Genomic DNA, 22,727 nt, shown 5'->3' with positions numbered 1-22,727 from the left:
GTTTACTTGTTGGTTCCCAATTTTTGGGAAATCACCAAATTGCTCACAATGTATTAAGTCCTTCTGGAATAGGGGCAGCAGAGGTGACAATTATTTACCTTTAGAATGTAGACAGGGCGCAGGTATAGAGTATAGTCATAGTGGGGTATGGGTTAATATAGGATCCCAACATGGACCAGGGGAACAGAACAGCCCTAGGGGAGTAGACTTGGTTTCTATTCCGGCCTCTACAGATATTAAAAAGAGGAGTTTTAAAGAGATAGCACAAAGAAGATGGTGGGACAAAGACAGAATGTTAGTCAGGATTGTAGCAGAGATAGAGTGAATACATATGCTAATGTTCACAGACAGGCTGCAATCAACTCACAGGTTCAGTGACAAGAAACACCCCTCCCCAACTTGGTCTCCTGTAAATCATCCTTTGGGTCACACAGACATTCGGAATGTTAAGAACCTCCACTGTAAGGGGAGTTCCAGTTGTAAATGACGTAAGCTGCTCCAGAACACCACAGCTGCTTGGCATTTAAATCGTTTAATCAGACTCCAGCCTTGGAGATCATCACCGAACAGACAGTGATGGCCCTGAATTTACGGGCTGAAGAAAGACGACAGATACGAGCCACAGTTCAACAAAACCGCCTGGCTCTCGATTACTCGTTGGCTGCTGAAGGCAGCGTTTGTGAAAGACTGGTTAAGGACGATGCTCACAACGGTCAGGCAGTTAAAGACACTTCTTCAGGAGTTCGAAAAGCTTCCCATGCCCAGGTTCAGACTTGGCAACCTCGGTCCGGTGTGGGATGGACTAGACTTTTTATTGGTAACTGGAGTCTGATACCCACAGCCCTTATAGCAGCTGGACTCGCTATTCTGGCCATTATGGTGCTCCCCTGCCTAAAGACTTGTGTGCAGTATTTAATTCAACGGACCCCTCGTCAGATCACTATAACCCAAAGGATGTAGGTTTCCCAAATTCTGTCTGATGATGCTGAGACTGCAGTTCGTTTACTGACTCGCTGGGAAAAAGACCAAGTTACATTCCAGTTGAGAATTCACGAAGCGTAGCTAAAAGAAAAGTGAGGATTGTGAGAGATGAGTAAAACTAATAAGAAAATATGAGAGATGAATAAAGCCAGTATGAAAGGATAGAATGGTAGGAAGTAAAGTTAGTCTGAATAAGATAAGGGTCTTCTAGCCTTTTAGACATGAATCAGCAAGTTCGCCAGTATGTAGGAAGTAAATAAGATAAAGGTCTGAATAAGATAAGGGTCTTCTAGCCTTTTAGACATGAATCAGCAAGTTCGGCAGTATGTAGGAAGTAAATAAGATAAAGATCTTCTAGCCTTTTAGAGAGAATCAGCAAGTTCCGTGACAGAATTAGCAAGTTCTGAGAAGTTAGGAAGGTGTGAATAAGGACAATAAGGACAATGACATGATGGGACACCGACAGGATGCCCCCTGGTCCTCCAAGTTCCACAGAAACAGCACGTAGGCAGACAGGATTGCCTAATGCCAAACTTATCCAGGAGGCAGAAGAATGTTAGGTGGGGGGAGGGTACCTCTACACTGAAATGAACTGTATAAAAGTTGGGTGAGCCCAGTATGTGTGTCTATTCCCAGGGTAAGGGGAAGCACCAACTTTGCATTGTTGTATAATAAATGTTCTTCTCAATTTTTGTCTCTGTGAAGGTACTTCTTTCTCACAACACCAAATTGGGTGACTTGTTCATGACAATAATTTCAAATTCTGATTCTGAATTCTGATGTTGTGCTGACCTAAACTCTCCCTACCTCACAACCATCTCTATTTATTTCATCCATGTGAGTGTCTTAAGTCAAGTCTCCACCACCATCTCTGGCAATGCATTCTAGACACCCACACTCCTGATGTCCCCCTAAACCTTCTCCCCAGCCCTTTTAATTCAGGAACCTACCTGCTTTTCATTCACAAAGTCTCAGGAGTGAAACATCAGTGATATATCTTTACCTCCTATGGACGCTGCAGTATCAACCCTGTTTTTTCTAAGGGTGGAGGCATGCAAGTACATTTGTCAACACAGATTACTCACCTGTCAAAATAAATTGCCCCTTGTAAATTTTGGCAGGGATTAACACTTCAGCTTTAATTCTTGGAAAACCTCTTTGGCAAGAATGAGATCCATCTCCACAGAAGATCTGAAACGAGAAGGTACATGTTCAGTGGAAGGTATCAGAAGTTATTCAAACCCTGCATTCACTGTGATCGGGGCCCATGCTTCCGGCACGGCCGGGCCCATTGCATATTTGACCAGCAGCAATAGAAATTCACCAAGACAATGGTATCTTCAAAACAATGACTATTAATAACATAACCATATAACCATATAACCATTTACAGCACAGAACAGGCCAGTTCTTACTTAACTCTAAACCAGTGGTTCTCAACCTTTTTCTTTCCACTCATATCACTTTAAGTAATCCCTATGCTGTGTGGATTAGTAAGGGATTGCTTAAGGTGGGATGTGAGTGGGAAGGGAAGGTTGAGAATCACTACTCTCGACCCAGTTGTTACTGAAATATTTGGCTTCAGAAAAATTGTTATTGACCCATTTCCTTTGGAGTTCTGAAACCGAGCAGATAACAAGTCAAATCTGTCCTCGGACTGCAAACCCATTGCGACCAAGAGCAGGGGATAGAGCACCGCAGACCAAGATGTCATAAAGTCTGAGACACAATGTCTGCTCAATGAAGGTATCATCGAACTTAGCACCAGCCCGTGGAGAGCACAAGTGGTAGTGGTAAAAGGGTAATAAAAATCCAGGCCAGTAATTGACTATAGCCAAACTATTAATTGGTACACACCCCTGGATGCATACCCCCTCCAATTTCAGAAATGGTGAATGATATTAGGAAGTATCAGGTCTATTCGACCATCGACCTGAAAACTGCCTATAACCAGCTGCCAATCCATTCCAAGGACCGTCCATATATGGCATTTGAGGCTAACGGTCATCTCTATCAATTCTGGTGGGTCCATTTCAGTATTACTAATGGAATTTATATATTCCAGAGGAAGATGGACAGAATGGTGGATGAGTATGGGTTGAAGGCTACCATCCCCTGCTTTGATAATGTCATCATCTGTGGCCACACCTTGGAAGACCATGATGCCAACCTCCACACGTGGCAAAAGCCCTGAACCTCATTTATAACTCTGACAAGTGCGTGTTCAGGACTAAACATCTGACTATCCTTGGCTACGTGGTAGAGAATGGTGTCATTGGCCCTGATCCTGATAGGATGTGCCTCCCCCCCCCCCCCCACAGTTAGAGCTACCCATCCTCAGGACCACAAAGGCTTTGAGGAGATGCCTGGAGTTTTTCTCATATTATGCCCATTGGATCCCTCAATACGCTGATAAGGTTCACCCTCTCTTAAAAGCCACTAAGTTCCCCCTCTCGGCTGAAGCCCCAGTGGCTTTTAACTACCTCCAGAACCACATTGTGGTGGACAAGAATGTACCTTTCCAAGTGGAAAGCAACATTTCAGACATAGCCCTGGCCACTACCCTCAACCAGGCAGGCAGGTCGGTTGCATTTTTTTTTCTTTGGACATTGCAAGGCCATGAGCTCCAGAACCAATTGGTGGAAAAGGAGACTCAAGCCATTGTCCAAGCCATGAGACACTGGAGACACTACCTGGCTGGTAGGAAATTTACGCTCCTCACTGACCAGCGCTCGGTCGCATTCATGTTCAATAATGTCAAGAGGGGTAAAATCAAGAATGACGAGATTGCTAGGTGGAGGATCGAGCTCTCCACCTACAATTATAATATTGCTTATCGGGCAGGAGACCTTAATGACCCTCTAGATGCCTTATCCAGAGGAAGTTGTGCCTCTACACACACCGGCCAACTGCAGTCTCTGCATAATGAGCTCTGCCATTCAGGGGTCACCCGCATGGCTCATTTCGTCAAGGCACTCAATCTGCCCTGCTCCATGGAAGACGTCAGGGAAATGACCAGGTCTTGCCAGGTCTGTGCAGAGTGAAAGCTGCACTTCTACCACCCCACAAAAGAGCACCTGATCAAGTCATCCAGCCCCTTGAAATGGCTCAGGGTCGATTTTAAGGGACCTCTCCCCTCCACAAACGGGAACACTTTCTTCCTCTCTGTCACTGATGAGTACTCCCGCTTCCTGTTCGTCATTCCATGTCCAGACACATCCACTTCATCAGTCGTAAACTCAATTTTCACCCTATTCAGGTATCCCAGCTTTATTCATAGCGACCAGGGCTCAGTCTTTATAAGTGACAAGCTACCTCAGTACCTGCTGGCAAGGGGCATCGCGGGGAAACAGGCAGTTTGAAAAGGTGAACACCACGGTCTGGAAGGCTGTCAAACTTGACCTGAAGTCAAAAGGCCTTCCACACTCATGTTGGCAGGAATTCTCCCTATGGCGCTCCATTCCATCCGGTCGCTACTATGTACCACAACCAATGCTACACCTCATGAGCTCCTATCCAATTTTGAAAGAAGCTCGGCATTGGAATCTACCAACCTGGCTCACCACTCCTGGTCCAGTCGTTCTCAGGAAGCACGTGAGGAAAAGCAAGATGAAATTGCTCCATGCCAATCCCACATGGAGTACCTGGATGGCAGGGAGGACCCCGTCTCCATCAGGGACCTGGCACCTAGTTCACCCCATTCTCGTCACCCCCAGTCAGGGCCTCAAGGGATCCGGTTCAGGAGGAAAGTTCACCTCCCTCCACCTTTGAGCCGAAGACCCAGCCAGTCTCTCCTCCCTCACAAGGGGACCACGAGACCCAAGGAGTTCAAGTCCCCCCGGTGCTAAGTCGCTCCACCAGGATCTCCAGACCCCCGGACTGCTTAAATCTGTAAATTTGTATATAATTGTATATTTTTCAACTTTTTTTCTCAACCAATGTTCTCAGTCTTCATTCACAGACCCTAAAGTCTACAGGAAGGGGTGAATGCAGTAAACTGGGATTCACTGGTTGGGAGTTGTGCTGAGGTTTCCTGCCTAAATCCAGAACCCTGCTGAAGACGACTGTGAGACCCTACCCATAGTTATAAGCTAATAAAAGAGTTTTTTCTACCTCTAGTCATGAGAGCTTTTATTCATGCTACAGAGCCAGAAAAGACACATGGCTGTGGAAGCCAGTCTGCATGAGAACATGGTCGTAGAGCATGAAAGCAGCAGCGAGTGCAGATGGGGAGCAGTGAGAGGGACTCTCACAGAACCCTGTTCAGAGAGGGGAGGAAAACTTCTTCAGGGTGATTTTGCTGTGGATCAAGTGAACTGAGTGAAACACAAAAGTCTGCAGATGCCGTGATTGTAGTAAAAACACAGAAATGCTGGATCATAGAACTATAGCATATTACAGCACAGAAAACAGGCCTTCTGTCTTTTCTAATTTCTGCCCAGTACCATTGACCTGCACCCAGTCTATAGCCCTCCATACCCCTCCCATCCATGTACCTGTCCATATTTTTCTTGTGTTAAGATTGAGCCTACGTTCACCACCTCAGCTGGCAGCTCGTTCCACACCCCCACCACACTCCAGGTGAAGTTCCCCCAAAACCTTTCCCCTTTCACCTTTAACCCATTTCCTCTGGTTTGCATCTCACCTACCCTCAGTGGAAAAAGGCTATTAGCAGTTACTCTGCCTTACACCCCCCCCCCATATAATTTTAAATCCCTTGATCAAATCTCCCCTCATTCTTCTACATGCCAGGGAAAAAGTCCTAACCTGTTTCACCTTTCCCTGTAACTCAGTTCCTAGTAAATCTTCTCTATGCTCTTTCCAACTTGGACCCAGGCCAACAGTCTCTAGTACAATAAAGCCTATTGTTCCCCGCAATCTTTGTCCGATGGAACCTACCAGAAAACAATCAATAACCGGGGGTGATGAAACAATACAATAACACAACAGCAGAAATACAAACAGAACAAACCAGGGGCAGGAAAAGCAGATGCCGCCACCCCCGTCCCCCATCAGCTAGAGGTTAAGCCACTCAGGTGGCCTCCTCTGTCTGCCGGACCTCCATAGGGCCGGTGTGTCCGTATGATGCTCCTCCAGAGAGGGGACCGACAGGGGTGTCAGCGGTGGACTGCCAGAGTGCTGGGAGGTTCTCCACTGCTGCATGGGGGGTAGATGCCTGGACATCCAGCTGCAAGGCAGGCAGCTCAGGCTCCAGGGTCATGCTCTGATGCTGCTCGATCGGGTCCGTGGCATGGTCAGTAGTTGGCAAGGCGGTCTCAGAATCTTCAGCCCTTGCCAGGTCTCGTACTGGCACAGTGTCCTCGTGGCCATCCGTGTACCTCACAAAGGCGTATTGAGGGTTTGCATGTATGAGGTGCACTACTTCAACCAGTGGGTCCATCTTATGGCCCCTGACATGCTTCCGAAGCAGAACCGGCCCTGGAGTGGTCAGCCAGGGAGGAATGGAGGAACCATTCCCTGATCTCCTAGGAAAAGCAAAGAGGCGTTCATGCGGGGTGGTGTTAGTAGCGGTGCATAATAAAGACAGGATGGTGTGGAGGGCTTTGGGCAAGACATCCTGCCAGCGGGATACTGGCAAATCTTTAGATCTGAGGGCCAGGAGCGTCACCTTCCAGACGGTGCCATTCTCCCTTTCCACCTGGCCATTACCTCTGGGGTTATAGCTGGTGGTCCTGCTGGTGGCCATGCCTCTGGCCAAAATGTACCATTGCAGCTCCTCACTCATGAGCGAGGTCCCTCGGTCACTACGGTACCCGAACAGAGCGAAGGTACTGTTCAAGGCCTTGATGATCGCAGCCGAAGTCATATCCGGGCAGGGGATTGCAAAGGGGAACCTGGAGAATTTGTCCACCACCGTCAAGAAATAGGCATTCCTATTTGTGGTTGGGACCCTTGAAATCGACACTGAGTCGTTCGAAAGGGCAGGTGGCTTTACTGAGGTGTGCCTTTTCTGGCCAGTAGAACTGGGGCTTACACTCGGCGCAGATTTGGCAGCGTCTGGTTGTGGACCGGACATCCTTTACGGAGTACAGGAGGTTTCACGTTTTGACAAAATGATACAACCTTGTGACTCTGGGGTGATATAGGTGGTCATGTAGGATCTGGAGATGGTCGAGATGTGCGCTGGCACACGTCCCTCGGAATAGGGCATCCTGCGGGGGGGTGGGGGGTCATTGAGCTTACCCGGCCGGTACAAGATGCCATAGTTGTAGGTGGACAATTCTATCCTCCACCTCAGAATCTTGTCGTTCTTGATTTTACCCCTTTTTAGACAGTCCTTGCACTGAAGGCCTCAGCCCTCTGGTCAGTCAACAGGGTAAATAATTTACTGGCCAGGTAATGTTACCAGTGGTGCACTGCCTCAATGATAGCTTGAGTCTCCTTCTCAACGGAGGAGTGCCGGAGTCCAAGACTGTGCAGGGTGTGGGGAAAAAATGCTGCCGGCCTGCCTGGCTGCCTGGTTTAACGTGGCAGCCAGTACGACATCAGAAGCATTGCTCTCCACCTGAAAGGGGACAGATTCATCCACGGTATGCATCGTGGCCTTAAGAGATGTCTCCTCTAATTTGTTCAAAAGCAGCCTGGGCCTCTGTCGATAATGGGAAGGTGGTCGTATGAATTAGAGGATGGGCCTTATCGGCGTAGCTGGGCACACATTGAGCATAATATGAAAACAGCCCCAGGCACCTCTTAACTGCCTTCAGGGAGTTTGGGACAGGGAGCTCCATGAAGGGTCGCATGCGATCTGGGTCGGAGGCAATGACATCATGTGCCACGATGCATCCAAGAAGGGCCGGGCATTTGTCCTTGATGTACGTCAAGTTGAGGGACTTGGCCATACGCAAGAACTTTGCGAGGTTCGCGTCATGGTCCTGCTGGTCATGGCCACAGATGGTGACATTGTCGAGGTAGGGGAACGTTGCCATAGCCAGTGTTCCACCTCCATCCGGTCCATCACTCCCTGAAAGGCAGAAACACTGGTAGTAACCCCGAAAGGCTCCCATAGGAAGTGAAAGAGCTTCTCATCCGCCTCAAAGCCTGTATATATCAATCGGCTGGATGGAGGGGGTGTTGATGGTAGGCCAACTTGAGGTCAATGGTCGAAAGAATTCTGTACTTAGCGACCTTATTGACCAAGATGGCTATACGGGGAACTGGGTATGCGTCCCACTGGGTGAAGCAGTTGATGGTCTAATTATAATCAATTACCATCCAGGGCTTGCCCGCACCTCTGACCACGAGGGCCTGCGTTCTCTAGGGACTGGTGTTAAGGGCTATGATCCTCTCCACCAGGAGTCGCTTAACCTCAGCCCGGATAAACTGCATGTCCTCTGAGCTATAGCGCCTACACTTGGTGGCAATTGGTTTATAATCCAGGGTGAGGTTCGCGAACAGTGATGGGGGGCACCCATAGCATGGTGAGGTTGCAGGATGGTGCTGGAACGGGGGGTTTGGGGGCCCCCGAACGCCATCAGCACGCTCTTGAACTGACTCTGAAGGTCGAGACCCAGGAGGATCAGCGCGCAGAGGCGAGGCATAATTAACAATAAAAAATCATTATAACACTCCGCCCCCCCCCCCCCCCCCCACCGTCAGCGATGCTACACGATACCCCCGGATACTGGTTTGTTGATCCCTTGCAGCCATTGAAACTGTCCCGGTCATGGGTCAGACCAGGAGGGAGAATCTCTGGACCACGTCAGGGTGCACGTAGCTTTCCGTGCTGCCACTATCAAAAAGAGAGTTCATTTCATGCCCATTCACCTTGATCCGCATCATGGAGTTCAAGATAGGGTGAGGGCTGGCTTGATTCAGTCACCGATGCCAGGATAGGCATCCCTTCATCGTTGGCAGCGGCGGGGAGGCCTTCCCAAGATGGCGACCTCCATGTTGACCACAGTGTTTGATGAAGAAGGCGGAAGTGGAGTTGTGGCGGTCGGAAGTGACGTCATCGGGGTGGTGGGCCAAGGAGCTGAGGTTGGGTGCGATAGCCAACAAGATGGCGGACCTTTTACCGCGCATGCGGTCAGCACCAGAAGCAACTCAGTAACGCATGCATTGCTGCTCTCGGACTGTGGTCGGGACCTTCAGACTTTCTGGTCATGGCCCCTCTTCCCGGATCCCGAAAACGTAGCCCCACTCATGGGGCAGAGGTGTCGTAAACGCTTGGACTGCCCACAGAAGTTGCATCTCGACGATGCAGTCAGTGTGACTGCAGCCATAGTCGGGTTGGAAGCATCTGATGCAGAATCCCAGGCTGAAGGCCCTCGTGGTGGAACATACAGAGATGGCCCGCTTCTGCCCACAATCGACACTGTGTGGCGCTGGGCTGAGTTAAAGGTTCTGATTAAGTCGATAGCCTTTTAGAGTGGGAGCGGGTCCTCCTCGAGGAGTCGTTTCCAGATATAATCCAACCTCAGACCCGACATGCATGCGTCTCAAATCAGTTCTTCCACACACTGGGTTAGGGATATAGTGGCCGTGCGTTCCCCCAAACAGTCTAATCCTAGTGTGATCAGGAACCGGACGAACTCTTCAGTGGACTCACCAGGCTGTTGCTTTCTGGACGCCAGCAGGTAACGGGAGTATACCACGTTCACTTTAGGCTTGTACAACGCCCATAGCTCACCCATCGCCTCATTGTAGGTCGCACTGCCTTGGATGGTCAGGAAAGTCCTCTGGCCAACTTGTGCCTGAAGGATTTTTAACTTCTCGTCGGAGTCGACCATCTCAGCAGCAGCGTCGAGGAAGTTTTTGAAGAAGTTCATCCACTGCTCTTTTTTTTTGATCAACCAAACAAGTTTATTAAAAAGTGTAACAAAATTAATATTTCTGCTACCAAAGATGGCAAAACAATTTTTTTTATTAACAATGCACTTTCAAGTAAAAGGTTGTCAGAGTCGATTCACCTGCATACAAAACATGCAAAAGAACAATGTGTCAGTGTTTATCAATATTTTGACCAAACACCTCAATATAAATGGGTCCAAAATTGTCTTCAATTCTTTCGACAAAACTTAGACCCATAAAAGAATAAGGATTTTAAACTATCCATCTTTATTTTTCAGCCAAAATATGGACAACTGGAATCATTGTCTTTTATCTGCCAAATACTTTGGGGAAAACAATAGTACAACGAGAAAAGAAGCATGCAAGCCCATTGACTCCTGCGAAACTGAGGCATATTCAGTACATCTCCACACTGGACGTTGCACGTTCAATTCCGATTCAGCTTGCAAATTGGAAATCCGTTCGCATTCTCTACTGGTTGGGAACGGGGCAACTCATCAAGAGATTTTGAAATGGCAGCACTGTCGTCTTTGTTTGGTGGGTGGTGAAACGTTGCACTGGGTAATGTCCATCTTCCAGTCTCTCTATCTGGTTGATCGTATTAATCCGTATTAATCGAAGGCACCATCATGGGCCTGTGTGGTCCCATCGTCGGGCCCGGCATCATGGGCACCGGCACACCGATCGGCGGCCTCATACCCAGGCCCACCAACATCATGCCAGGCGGCACGGGGAACGGAGCGGTGGGCGGGATCTTACCCTGACAGAAAGAGGCGGTGGTCTTATCAGTCAGGTTCTGGTCCTGTTCCTCCATCCACTTCTGGTAGTAGACCTTGACATTTTCTTTGTGCTTGCGGCCCTCACAGTGCATTTTGCGGACAGACGGAGAGTCGTGCGTGAGGTAGGTGTCACAGTAATCGCAGCGATACTTCGGCATCTTGTCTTCTCGGCTGTCCTTGCTGTACATATGCGCAGGCACAGGCAGTCCATCAACTGCTCGAAGAGTACTGAAGCACCTGGGACTTGGGGGTCAACTTCTAGCTGTTCTGGGCGCAGCAATTTCTCCATTACCGGAGAAATCTAGTACAATAAATTATTGGGTGTTATCAGTAGCCCCAATAATGACTCGGAAAAAGACTGAGGGGAACGATAGGCTTTATTGTACTAGAGACTACTGGCCCGGTCCAAGGCTAGGAATGAGTGGGAAGGAGAAGAGACTCAGTCTTTATGGCCCAGGGTCACATGGATAGGACTAAGGGAGAAGCCAAGGTAGAAGGACACCCGGAGGAAGGGCCAGCCAGCACATACAATCGTATCACTACAATCTTATTGGTATCTTTCCTGTAGTTGGGTGACCAAAACAGCACCCAATACTACAAATTTGACCTCACTAATGTTTTATACAACTTTACCATAACATCCAAACTCCTGGACTCAACACTTTGATTTATGAAGGCCAATATGCCAAAAGCTCTTTTTACAATTTGCGATCTTGTTTTTTTTCTGTGTCAGACTTCAGTAAGTGGTTATCACCTCGGGCCTTTTCACAACCCCTCCCCCCCCCTTTTTTTCTCACCTTCTGAGGGTGGTGGACCTATCCCTTCTGACTTTTCAGCAAGAAATACTTGCACTGCCCTTCACCGCTCCTGCAATTGTTTGTCTGCACACCATCAGTTGCTCCCATTCACTCTCTGATCTCGTAACCTTGTTTACAGCTTAATATAAATTTAATGATACCACACTTTAACCAGTCTTTCCAACCCATGAAACCAGAGTCACCTAATTACATTGAATTAACCTCCTGATCCCGTACGTTTTAAACGGAGGGAGGAAACCAGAGCACCTGGAGGTAAACTCAAGCAGGTCACAGGGAGAAGGTACTGTGGTGGTCCACCACCGGCCTACTGCAGGGGGCAACTTCTGTACCTGCAGGAGTGTAAGGGAACAGGACAACACCCGGACGGCTGTTAATCAGTCGGCCTGAATGGATCAAGCCCCACCCGGTCGGGTGTTAATCACCCTCCGGGATATAACCCTGCGCCAGCCTACAGAGGCCTCACTCAGAGTTGCTGCACCCACAGCCAGTCTGGCTCTGTGGAAGTCTTTGTGGATTAAAGCCTGTGGTACAGTCTTTATCTTGTGCGTGTCTGATTCTGTCTAACAGCGCACCATAGGTACAAGCTTCTTGCGGACAGTGCCAGATTCAAACCTGGGTCTCTAGTATTGTAATAGCTGGTCTCCAAGGTCAACCTGGTTTTACCCCTTCAAAGACATCTCCTCCAGGGCTTTATTTCCCCGTATATACGGTATTTGCAGCATTTACAGTTTTTATTTTAATCATATATTCCTCACTAATCTTAACACCCCCAGGACCAGAAAGCGGTCAGCATTCTGATTCTGTGACCCTCCAGGAGCCTCCTTAGAACAATCGAACTTAGAATACCAACTGGAACAGGCCTATCAGCCTATGGAATCTGAAAGGTGGGAAGTGTTGGAATCTAGGGGTTAAAACAGTATGAAATAAATGATTAATCAATAAGTTTATTTGTACTGCATGAGTCAGGGAAAGAGGAATGTGGCTAAGTGGCTGTCACAGCATGGAGCAAAGTTGGCTGAACAAAATTGGCTGCTCCCAAGATACAGGGAGAGGATATGCATAAAACGATTTAGGAGGAATGCTCAACTGAAGGAGGTGGGAAGTAGCACAGGAGACACAGGCCAGATCAGAACAAAGAATGGCCCGCAAGAGTCAAAGGGAATGGAAAACCAGTCTAGGAGGAAGATTAAGGCACGAGGAGGTGTTAAAGAGAACAGCAGAAATTGGCCAGACAGGGACCGAATGGTGATTAGAAATATCTGGGGATGAATTAATTTCAGATCTAAACAACAGGATAGTCTGGCCTGGAGGATTAACATGGGAATGCTACACCCCAGAAATCTGCAAAACAGGAGATGACTTGTGATAACCCTTATGCAAAAAGATCTAGCAGGGAAAACAACTTTTGTTCTGTGTGATAAGATTGACCTATATAAACTGTGCCAACTGGACAATAGGGGTCAGTCTCGGGGAGTAGCTCACTGGCAGGTGACCTATGAACTAACAGACTGACCCAGAGCTCTGTTAAGTTTTATTCTTGTGCTGTGCTGTGCTGTGTGGTGTAATAAACTGACTGTCGAACCGAATACCTTCTCCTATCACTTCATTCAACGAACGCGCTGGACTCAGTTCACACATAGACTAAATTAAGAATAAATAAATTAAAGCCAGAGTCCAACAGAAGGCAGAGATGGCTCAATCGGTCGATGTCGCTTAACCAATATTTCAAATTCCTCTCCGTCCGTAGTCTCACACACTGCCAGACTGAGACTGTCACATTTGTGGCCCGAAATGTGAAGTTAATAAAACATTAAACACAAGTTTTATCAGGTAAACTTCTCAGTGGCTTTATTTTCCCGTTTCCCTTTGTTCTCCTGCTTGTGTTCTTATCTCTCTCTCATACCATGTGACTTCCGGTACATCTCATACATATTCATTATCATGACTGAGACCACCTGCAAGTTGGAGGTACAACACCATATATTCCGACTGGGGACCCTCCAACCAGGTGACATCGATGTCTCTGATTTCTATTAGCTGCTCCCCACACACTGCTCACCACTCTCCTTCCCCAATCCCTGTGTCTACTTTCCACTAGCTCTGTTTTTGTTTCTCACTCTTTTGACCTTTGCGCTGTCTCCTTGCCTTCAGCTCCGCATTCAGAGTCGCTCCCCCTCTCCTAATCAATCCTCACCTACCCTGCTATCCATGCCCAATTAAGGCCTTTTACCTGGTGGCCTGTGTTCCTCCCCTACCCTTTCTCCCCCTCCCCCCTCCCCTCCCCCCCCCCCCCCCCGCCGGCTTTTCGTTCACACATATGCCCTGCTTTTTGCTTAGTCCTTGAGGAAGGGCTCAGGCCCTAAACACTGGTGATATATCTTTACCTCCTGTAGACGCTGCGAGACCAGCTGAGTTCCTCCAGCATTTCTGTGTTTTATTTTTAAACTATAAACACTGCATCCGCAGACTTTCACAATATTTCCAATCTTCTTAAAACCACCCACTGCAGCAACTTGTGGTCTGCTCGCTGGTTGTAGATTGCTTTCAGGGAATAGTCCTCAAATGAACCAGCTACAAATCAGCAGGTGGTTCTCTCGCCTCCCGAGGCGGGGTGCTTGTAGGTTCACACCCCACTGCGTAGACATCAGTGTGAAGACCTTGGCTCACAGGCCTGACACGACGCTGCTTGAAATTGATGAGACATTAAGCAGAGGTCCTGCCTTTTCCTAAGGTGAACGTAATAAATCCCTGGTACCCTGCATTATTTTGAGAAGGAACACAAGTCTCACCACTTTATTCTAATTTGATCAGAATCACAGAGTGCAAGAATAGACCCTTCGGTCCAACTTGCCTGTGCTGACCAAAGTATCTCAAACTAGTCCCACCTGCCTGTAATTGGACCATATCCCTCTCAACAGTCATTCCCAAAGGGGGCGGTGGAAAGATAAAAGAGGGTGGTGAGGAAAAAGGGGGTGGTCCGAACGTTTGTTTGTAACTTGGTGACATGGTCTGGACAGGACACGCGCCACACGCCTGCCAGATCAGACAGCAGATGGTGATCATCGCATTTTCAAATCTGCAAGAGCCAAGGCTCCAAGTTTGTGAGCATTGCAAGTTGTCTTCAGTCTTGTAATATACATGTAAATTAGAATATAATAAAGATATGATTGGAGACCCAACAATATTTCCTTTTGTTTTCTGCTGTGATTTGCATGGTTTTTACGCTACTTTTTGCTAGAAATGCTTTGCTTTGTCGTTCTCCTCTGTAACCAAACACAGTTTATACATTTATTTATATTTATGTTACATCAGTCAGCATTAACCTATATTTCAAGAATGCACAGATATGTATGTTGTTATGAGCCCAGAGGGCCACAAAACCTAGCAGCAATAGATATTCACCAAGACAAATGGTCTTTAAACATGAAAATAGAATCAAACGTTATTACTATTAACTTAATTTAACCTAACTTAACCCCCTTCTAATTCTAAGCATGTAATGTGTGTGTGTGTAGGTTCAAAAAAGTTATTTGATTCACAGTCCAATCTCACTTCTCACTCCTCCAAGTTCACTGGTTGCAGGGAATTCTTATACTAAGCACAGAATTTAACATTTATGATTATTCAACAAGATTTGGTGCTTGAAAGGTAAATGGTTACCGCTCAGGAAGGTTCTTGTCAGTTTTCAGAGAGAGATTTGTCATTCATTGGACACAAACTGATTCCTTCTCATCAGCCACTTCAGTGTCTTGCCGAAGAAACTTGTCCCATCGGGGATTTCCAGATGATGACCTTTCTTTCAGGTCACCACAGAGTTCCATTTTGTTTCCCTTATTTCAAGTGAAACACTAGGCAGCCAGTTTTCTCCTCTTGTATGGACCACAAGAGCTTTGAACAGGCTGAACTAAGAATTTACAACCCGTCTTTAAAACGGGGTTTTTCCATAAGCTTGTCAGCTTGTCCTGTTCTAGTCCCAGCTCCTGCTGCTGAACTGTAGAACTGAATTCCCTCTCTCTCTCTCTCTCTGAGAAAATCACATGACTCTCTTAGAAAAGCCAACTGCACTCAGATACACTACGGCTATGGACCTAATCCTCTGCTTTCCAAAACAATAATCCATTACTCCCACAGCATGTCCAATTAACAACTACTTGTGAAGTCCCTATTCACATTCTTCAATGTTTTGGCAGACACCCAGAGCCTGGACTGTCTGGCTTGAGCAGAGCACTGGCATTTTAAATGAGATTTGTTTTGAAGTGTTTTTATGTGACCTACACTAAAAAAAACCTGCCACAGTTTATCTCCTTTAAAACATATCTATATACAATATAAAATATAAGATGCTATAAACATATTGGCTACGTCGTCGTTTCGATAAGTTTTCATGTGTAACTGTAACTTCTAATATTAAGTAGTTCTTCTGTATTTGATTCTTTTAGTTTCACATTCGTCCTTGTGTTATCGTGTCCTGAACATTCCCTAGTGATTCCACTGCCATTGTATTTCCTACTGTTGATTCCTGCTGAATTTTTTGTAACTGACATGAATTTTACAAAGAACTTATATTTTTTATTGGAGAATAAAATATGGGCACAGCACAGCAAACAAAAAAAGTAGGTAGGCAATCGGGGGTGCCGGAGCTCGCCAAAAACGGCAGCAGGGAGGTGTTGCGGTGACGGTCCGATGGGGCTCCAGCAGCACTATAATGCGGGATATCCACTCACATCCCACTTTAAATAATCTCTATGCCATCGGTGCTCTGTGATTAATGAGGGATTGCTCAAGGAGAGATGTTGTTTCTGAAATATTTTGCCAGAGTTAAAATCGTCGTTGGCCCATTTCCTTTGGAGTTAGGAAACCGAGCAGATTACGAGTCAATCAGGGATGAGTAAAACAGGGGTTTTCAAACTTTTTCTTTCCACCCACATACCATCTTAAGCAATCCCTTACTCATCACATTAAAAACACAAAATGTTGGAGAACTCAGCAGGTTAAACAGTGTCCTTTATGTGGCAAAGGTGAAGATACATCACCAACATTTCCGGCCTGAGCCTTCAAGGTTACGTCTTTACCGTTACTACATAGAGGACACTGTTTGACCAGCGGAGCTCCTCCAGCATTTTGTGTTTTGTTTTAAATTTCATCCACAGTCTCTACAGATTTTTGTGATTTACTCCATACTAATCACTTGAGGCACAGGGATTGTTTTACACGGAATATGAGTGGAAAGAAAAAGTTTGAAAAACACTGCCTTAACATAATTGGGGGGTAGACACAGAACATTTAAGCTAAAAGGCTTGTTCTCTTTTTAACCTCATATAATATAAATATTTTTTTTAATGTGGTCGGTAGGAGAGAAGTACAGAAGAAACCAAGACTTGAATGCTTCACGGGAATGGGGCTGATAAACTTTGAGTAGAGTCCTAGGTCGGGGCATAGCCAAAAAAATGGTTGAGAATGGCTGGTTTAGAGGGATCTGGGCTGAAAGCAGGCAGGTGGGACTGGCGCGGATCAGTCATTTTGATTAGCGTGGGCAAGTTGGGCTGACAGGCCGGTTTCCAACTCTGAGATGATTCACCAAATCTCCTTTGTTTGCATAATTCTGCCAATTGAATTCTTAGAATAATAACTACACAGTTTCTGCAAACTTTGCTTCTCCACCTCAGATGGAACACGACAAAAAAGTGTTTCACCTGAAAAAGTCAACACCTGGAATAATGACTTCATCACTGATTCTAAGTAAACCAGTATCAGGAATGAAACTTTATACCATATAGACTGAAACGCACTGGTCAAGTCTTTAAGGGAGATTACAATCGTGCTTACAGGTTTTAGTGAAGCCAGAATTCTGGCACTCGACTCTAAGACAGGTTTGAATCTCATGGTGGGAGTTGGACGATTTCAAGTTCAACTGGAACCATGGAACACTACAGCAAAGAAGCAGGTCCTTCGGCCCTTCTCGTCTGTACCCAACTACTTTTCTGACAAGTCCCACTGACCTGAACATGAACAACATCCCTTCACTCACCTCCCACCCTGTACCTGTCCACGTTTCTTAAATGAGAAAATTGAGCCTGCATTTACCAATTCGACTGGCAGCTCGTTCCACACTCCTACCACTCTCTCCATGATGTTCCCTCTTGCATTCCTTTTAAACCATCCTTTCTCAACATTTCTTTTTCAGATATAGCCCCCCCCCACCCCCCATCCCCCATCCCCCCATCCCCCGGACACCTTAGAACTCTGCTCAAAGTTTATGGGCCCCCTTTCCCTGTGAAGCAGTCAATTGGTTTCTTCCGTATTTCTCTCCTATCGACTGCATAAAACAACGATAGAAACATTTGTTATGTGAGGTGAAAATAAAACAAGGCCTTCAATGTAGAGGTGCAGGGATCCCAATGAGAGTAGCTGCTTTAAACTTCCACCCCCCCCCCCCCCATTCACAATGAACCCATATCCCCTAGTCTTCGTCCAGCCAAACCTCAGTGGAAAAAGCCTGTGTGTATTTACTCTATCCATACCTATCATAATATTGTATACCTCTATCCAATCTTCCCACATTCTTCTATGGTCTAGGAAATAAAGCCCTGACCTTTCCCCGTAACTCAGTTCCTGACGTCTGGGCAACATCCTTGTAAATCTTCTCTGCACTCTTTCAATGTCATTATATCCTTCTAGTATAAGGTGACCAAAACTGCACACAACAATTAATCAAATCAGTTAATTAATTGGGGCAGCATGGTTAGCCTAGCAGTTAGCTCAATGCTGTTACAGTGCCAGCAAACGGGATATGGGTTCGAATCCCACGCTGTCTGTAAGGAGTTTGTACCTTCTCCCAGTGTCTGCGTGGATTTTCCCCGGGGCTCCTGTTTCCTCCCACTGTTCAAAACGTACCAAGGGCTGTAGGTCACAGAATAAAGGAATAGAAGTAAGCCATTTGGCCCATCGGGTCTGTTCTGCGACTCTACACCAAGCTGATCTATACTCACACCAGTTCTAATTGCCAGCCTTTTCCCCATATTCCCTTATTCCCTGACCAATTAGATACTTATCAATCTCCTGCCTAAACTCTCCCAGTGATCGGGCCTCCACCGCTGTCTACGGCAGTGAGTTACACATATCCACAACCCTCTGACTAAAGAAGTTCTTCCTCCTCTCTTTCAAATGGATAACTTCTAATTTTAAGACTGCATTTACCAATTCGACTGGCAGCTCGTTCCACACTCCTTGATTTACCCACAAAGGGAAACATCTTATCGACATCCACTCTGTCAAAACCTTTCAAAATTCAATGTTTCTATGAGCTCCCCTCTCATTCTTCTATACTTCAATGAATACAGTCCAAGAGCTGCCTAACATTCCCCGTAATGTTAGCCCTTGCATTCCGGGAATCATCCTGGTAAATCTCCTCTGCACCCTCTCTGACAGCCTTTCTAAGATAAGGGGCCCAAAACTGCACACAGGTTCTCCAAGTGACGTCTCACCTGTGCCCCATACAGTGAAATTGGGTGCTACAGGCTTGTGGGACAAAAAGGCCGGTTGCGGTACTGTTACGTCAAAATTTTAAAAATGTAATCTAAAGATAAAATTAGAATTAAAAATAGGCTTAACCCATGAAGTTGAAACAAACCCCATTTTGTTCTCTGGGGTCCCAGATGAAATCCTTGTTCAAGACCCCTAACCTGTCTTTTTTAAATACCTTATAAATTTTTAAACCACATTAATAATTATTCAGTTCTAATTATTTCAAAAGAAGGTATACATGTGGTATATATCATCCCTCCTACCCCACCCCATAAAGAAAAAAGAAGAAAGAAAATCCAGAGAATGCCAAGAAAATAAAACATTTATACAATCAAGTCTACTGGAGGCTACCAAGAAGTGAGGTCTTCAGAGAGTCAATTATACGTACAAACCAAAATTTTATAAATACGGGCTCCTATTTTCTGTAATACATGATATTTATCTCGCAGATTATAAGTAATTTTCTCTAACAGTGTACAGCTGCGAAGTTCTGCGTCCCATCGTTCCGTACCTAAATCTATTTCTGACTTCCGTGATATCGCTCTACATTTCCTAGAAACTCCTAAAGCAATTCACACAAATTCAATTTGATAAATATCTAATTTTGGCCTCATGGCCTTAATATTACTCAAAAATAAAATAACATTAGGTCCTGTTTGAATTTGACCCCAGTGATTCGTCCCAAAATATTACCGACCCCCAACCAAAATTATCTAACTTTAGGACATGGCCAAGTTGAATGTAAAAAAAGTTCCAATCTCAGATTTACACCTAAAATATAAATCTGATACAGGAGAATTTAATCTTTTTAATTTTTGTGGAGTCAAATGTAAAAAGTTATATTGAACTTACCTATAAGTTTAGTCACATTATCCTGACACAAATCCATCCAATGCTTTTCACTTATGTGGGTATATAAATCTAATTCCCAACCTAATTTTGATTTATACACCCCAATTTTGGGGCCTTAGTTCTGAGTAAGTTATACTGAAATAAATTTATTTACAGTAGTGTTACAAATCAATAATTCTAATTCACTTTGATTAGAAAACGTCAAAGTAGGGACCTATTTTGCTAGATAAAAAAGCGTTAACTTGATAGTAAAAAAATAAATTACTAGGTACATTAAATTTTTCCCTCATTCTTTCAACTGTTATAAATCTCCCATCCTCAAAACAATCTTCAATCCTCTGAATACCCTTCAACCCAGGTAGCTCTTGACAATCTTCCCAATTCAGCATGGAGAGTTAATATTGGCTTTGCGAAGGATTGAGTAGATAATGACGGTTAAATCAGGTCCCAGATGCGATGGCAGTAAAGAAAATCAAAGAGGAAGGATAAGGTGAAAGGTCACAGTTCTCTCCCCCCCCCCCCCCCATAAAGGAGGACAATCCAAAACAAAAGGGGATAGGTTTTAGAATGAAAGGGACCAGAGGGGTAACCGTTTCCACAGAGGATGGGGGGGAGATTGAACAAGTTGCCTGGTCAAATGTTTGGGGTGCCATCGGAACGGTCATACTTGAGCCTGAAGACCAAAGCCCATTGTTCAGAATCTTCCCTCCGCCCTCAGATTTCTGAATGGACAATAACACTCTCTCACTTTCTTTTGCCCTAATTTAGTTTTTAGAAATGAAATTTGCAGCAATATTTCCACCTGTAATGCTGCCACAAACAAGGACGTGTTTGAGACAATGAATTCTGGTTCCATTTGGATGGTTAAAGGACAGAGTGATATGGGCCAAACTCAAGCAAAGTGGGCGAACTTAGGTGAATTTTTTGTTATGCATTGAACGGATCCGGATAAAGCACAGCCTGAAGGCCCATTGCCAATCTTTCAGATTTATTGTCAGAATTCATACAAACTTGAGATTCCTTTTTCCTGTGGGCGAGGCAGAATACTTATTGGTATTGTAAAAAAAAATGTACACAGCTTAAAACATATAAACAAATAAAGAACTGGAAACAGATAACAAATGTAAACAAACTGACTGTGCAATACAGAGAGAACAAAAAATAAATCAAATAAAGTGCACAAGACTCCTTAAGTGAGTCCCTGATTGAGTTTGTCATTGAGGAGTCTGATGGTGGAGGGGAGCAGCTGTTCCTGAACCTGGTGGGGCGAGTCTTGTGGCACCTCTTTCCTGATGGCGGCAGCAAGAACAGAGCATGTGCTGGGTGATATGGATCCTTGATGATTGCTGCTGCTCTCCAACGGCAGCGTTCCCTGTAGGTGTACTCAATAGTGGGGATGGTTTTTCCAAGTGATGTCCTGGGCTGTGTCCACTACCTTTGGTAAGCTTCAGGGGCATTGGTGTTCCCATACCAGACCATGATGCAGCTGGCCAGCACACTTTCCTCAACTCCTCTGTAGAATTTGACCAGGGACATGGCCAAATTTAACACCCATGCATGCAAGTGAAAAAACAACAATACTGCAGAGACCTGGAAATCTGAAACAAAATCCTGGGCCTTTATCATATCCAATTCACACCTTCCTCCCCCGGCCAGCAGCGTCTGAATTCTGAGACTTTCGGAGATTTCCTGCTCCTGGCTCATTCTGCTTCTTCCTTGAGGAAGGGCTCAGGCCCGAAACATTGGCAGTAGATCCTTGTCTCCTATGGATGCTGAAAAGACCAGCTGAGTTTCTCCAGCATTTTGGTTTGTTTTTATAACAAAATCAGACCTTCTGCAGGGAAGAAGTAGTTAACATTTGTGGTTGAAGGCTCTCCGTTCCATGGGTGGTCTGGACCTGGTGAGCATCACCAGCAGGTTTTGATTTTGGTTCCATACTCTGTACATGATGATACATGCTGCTCCTATGACAACCAAACAACCGTCACATATCTACACTACACCAGGGATATGTCCTGAACATCTACTGGTCCATTTCCCTCTCCGGACACTGCCTGACCCACTGAATTTCTCCGCTGTGTTTTGATACGGTTTTACAAGGTGTTTTAATTACTACCCGGTATTCGCAAAGAACAAAATAACTATTATTTTCCCTTACAACACTTTGAGACGAAACACTTGGATAAGATCACAAATTCTCCAGGATTTCCAACAAGGTTGCCACTCCTAATTACAAGAAATCCTCCATCCGCTGCAGGAGGCTGTCAAGTTTCTTCAACCCCCACCCCCCCACTCCCCTCCTGAAATCACCAAATGAAGATGGTCAATGACCAGAGCTGAGCTGATGCTCCCGGTTAGCGTGGCGCCTGCCAGACCTCGCTGCTGCTGTCCTCCTCCCCCCCTCCCCAACTAAAGAATTGTCTGGGAGGTGATGGTGGAAGGTGGTACAATGGTAACCATAAAGAAATCACTCAGATGGAACACAGAATAGAGGGTTAAGGGCTTGAAGACAGGAGGTGCTGTGGTGTAGGTTTATAGACTGTAGGTTGGCACATCATCAATGGGAAGAAGGGTCTGTACTGTACTATGTTTTATGGAACAAAAATCAGCAGGTTCTAAATTTGCAGTAGCACGGATGGTGTAGCAGTTAGCACAACATCCTGACTCATGCCAGCGATTGGGGTTCAAAACCTGCAGTGTAAGGAGTTTGTATGTTCTCCAAGTGGGTTTTCCAGTTTCCTGCCATCGTTTGAGACATACCGGGGGTGCGGGGGTTAAGTTCATTGGGAAGCTCGAACACATGGGCGGAAATGGCCTGTTACCGTGCTGCCTGCTTAAATTAAAGCAATCATGTGGAACGAGTTGACAGCTGGAGCAGTGGATGCGGGCTCAATTCGAAAATTTAAGGAAAACTTGGACAGGTACAAGGATGGGGGGGGGGGGTCTGGAGGGATAGGGTCTA

At 45.8% G+C, this 22,727-nt stretch overlaps 2 protein-coding genes across 2 annotated transcripts in view; both read right to left on the bottom strand.

Moving 5' to 3' along the window:
* The window catches only part of LOC138755850 (desmoglein-4-like), a 139,291-nt gene that overhangs the window by 112,534 nt on the left and 4,030 nt on the right, over nt 1-22,727 (bottom strand). Inside the window, exon 2 of the mRNA XM_069922572.1 lies at nt 2,067-2,172. Coding sequence (XP_069778673.1) covers nt 2,067-2,172 — 106 coding nt within the window. The remainder of the gene's footprint in view (nt 1-2,066; nt 2,173-22,727) is intronic.
* LOC138752239 (U1 small nuclear ribonucleoprotein C-like) lies at nt 10,394-10,729 on the bottom strand. The gene has a single exon (XM_069915211.1). The coding sequence runs from the start codon at nt 10,727-10,729 to the stop codon at nt 10,394-10,396; it is 336 nt and encodes a 111-aa protein (XP_069771312.1).

Source organism: Narcine bancroftii, chromosome 2 (genome assembly GCF_036971445.1).
Source record: "Narcine bancroftii isolate sNarBan1 chromosome 2, sNarBan1.hap1, whole genome shotgun sequence".
NCBI classification, from domain to species: Eukaryota; Metazoa; Chordata; class Chondrichthyes; order Torpediniformes; family Narcinidae; genus Narcine; species Narcine bancroftii.
Note: the sequence above shows the minus strand (reverse complement) of the source record. Positions and strands in the feature narration are given on the sequence as shown.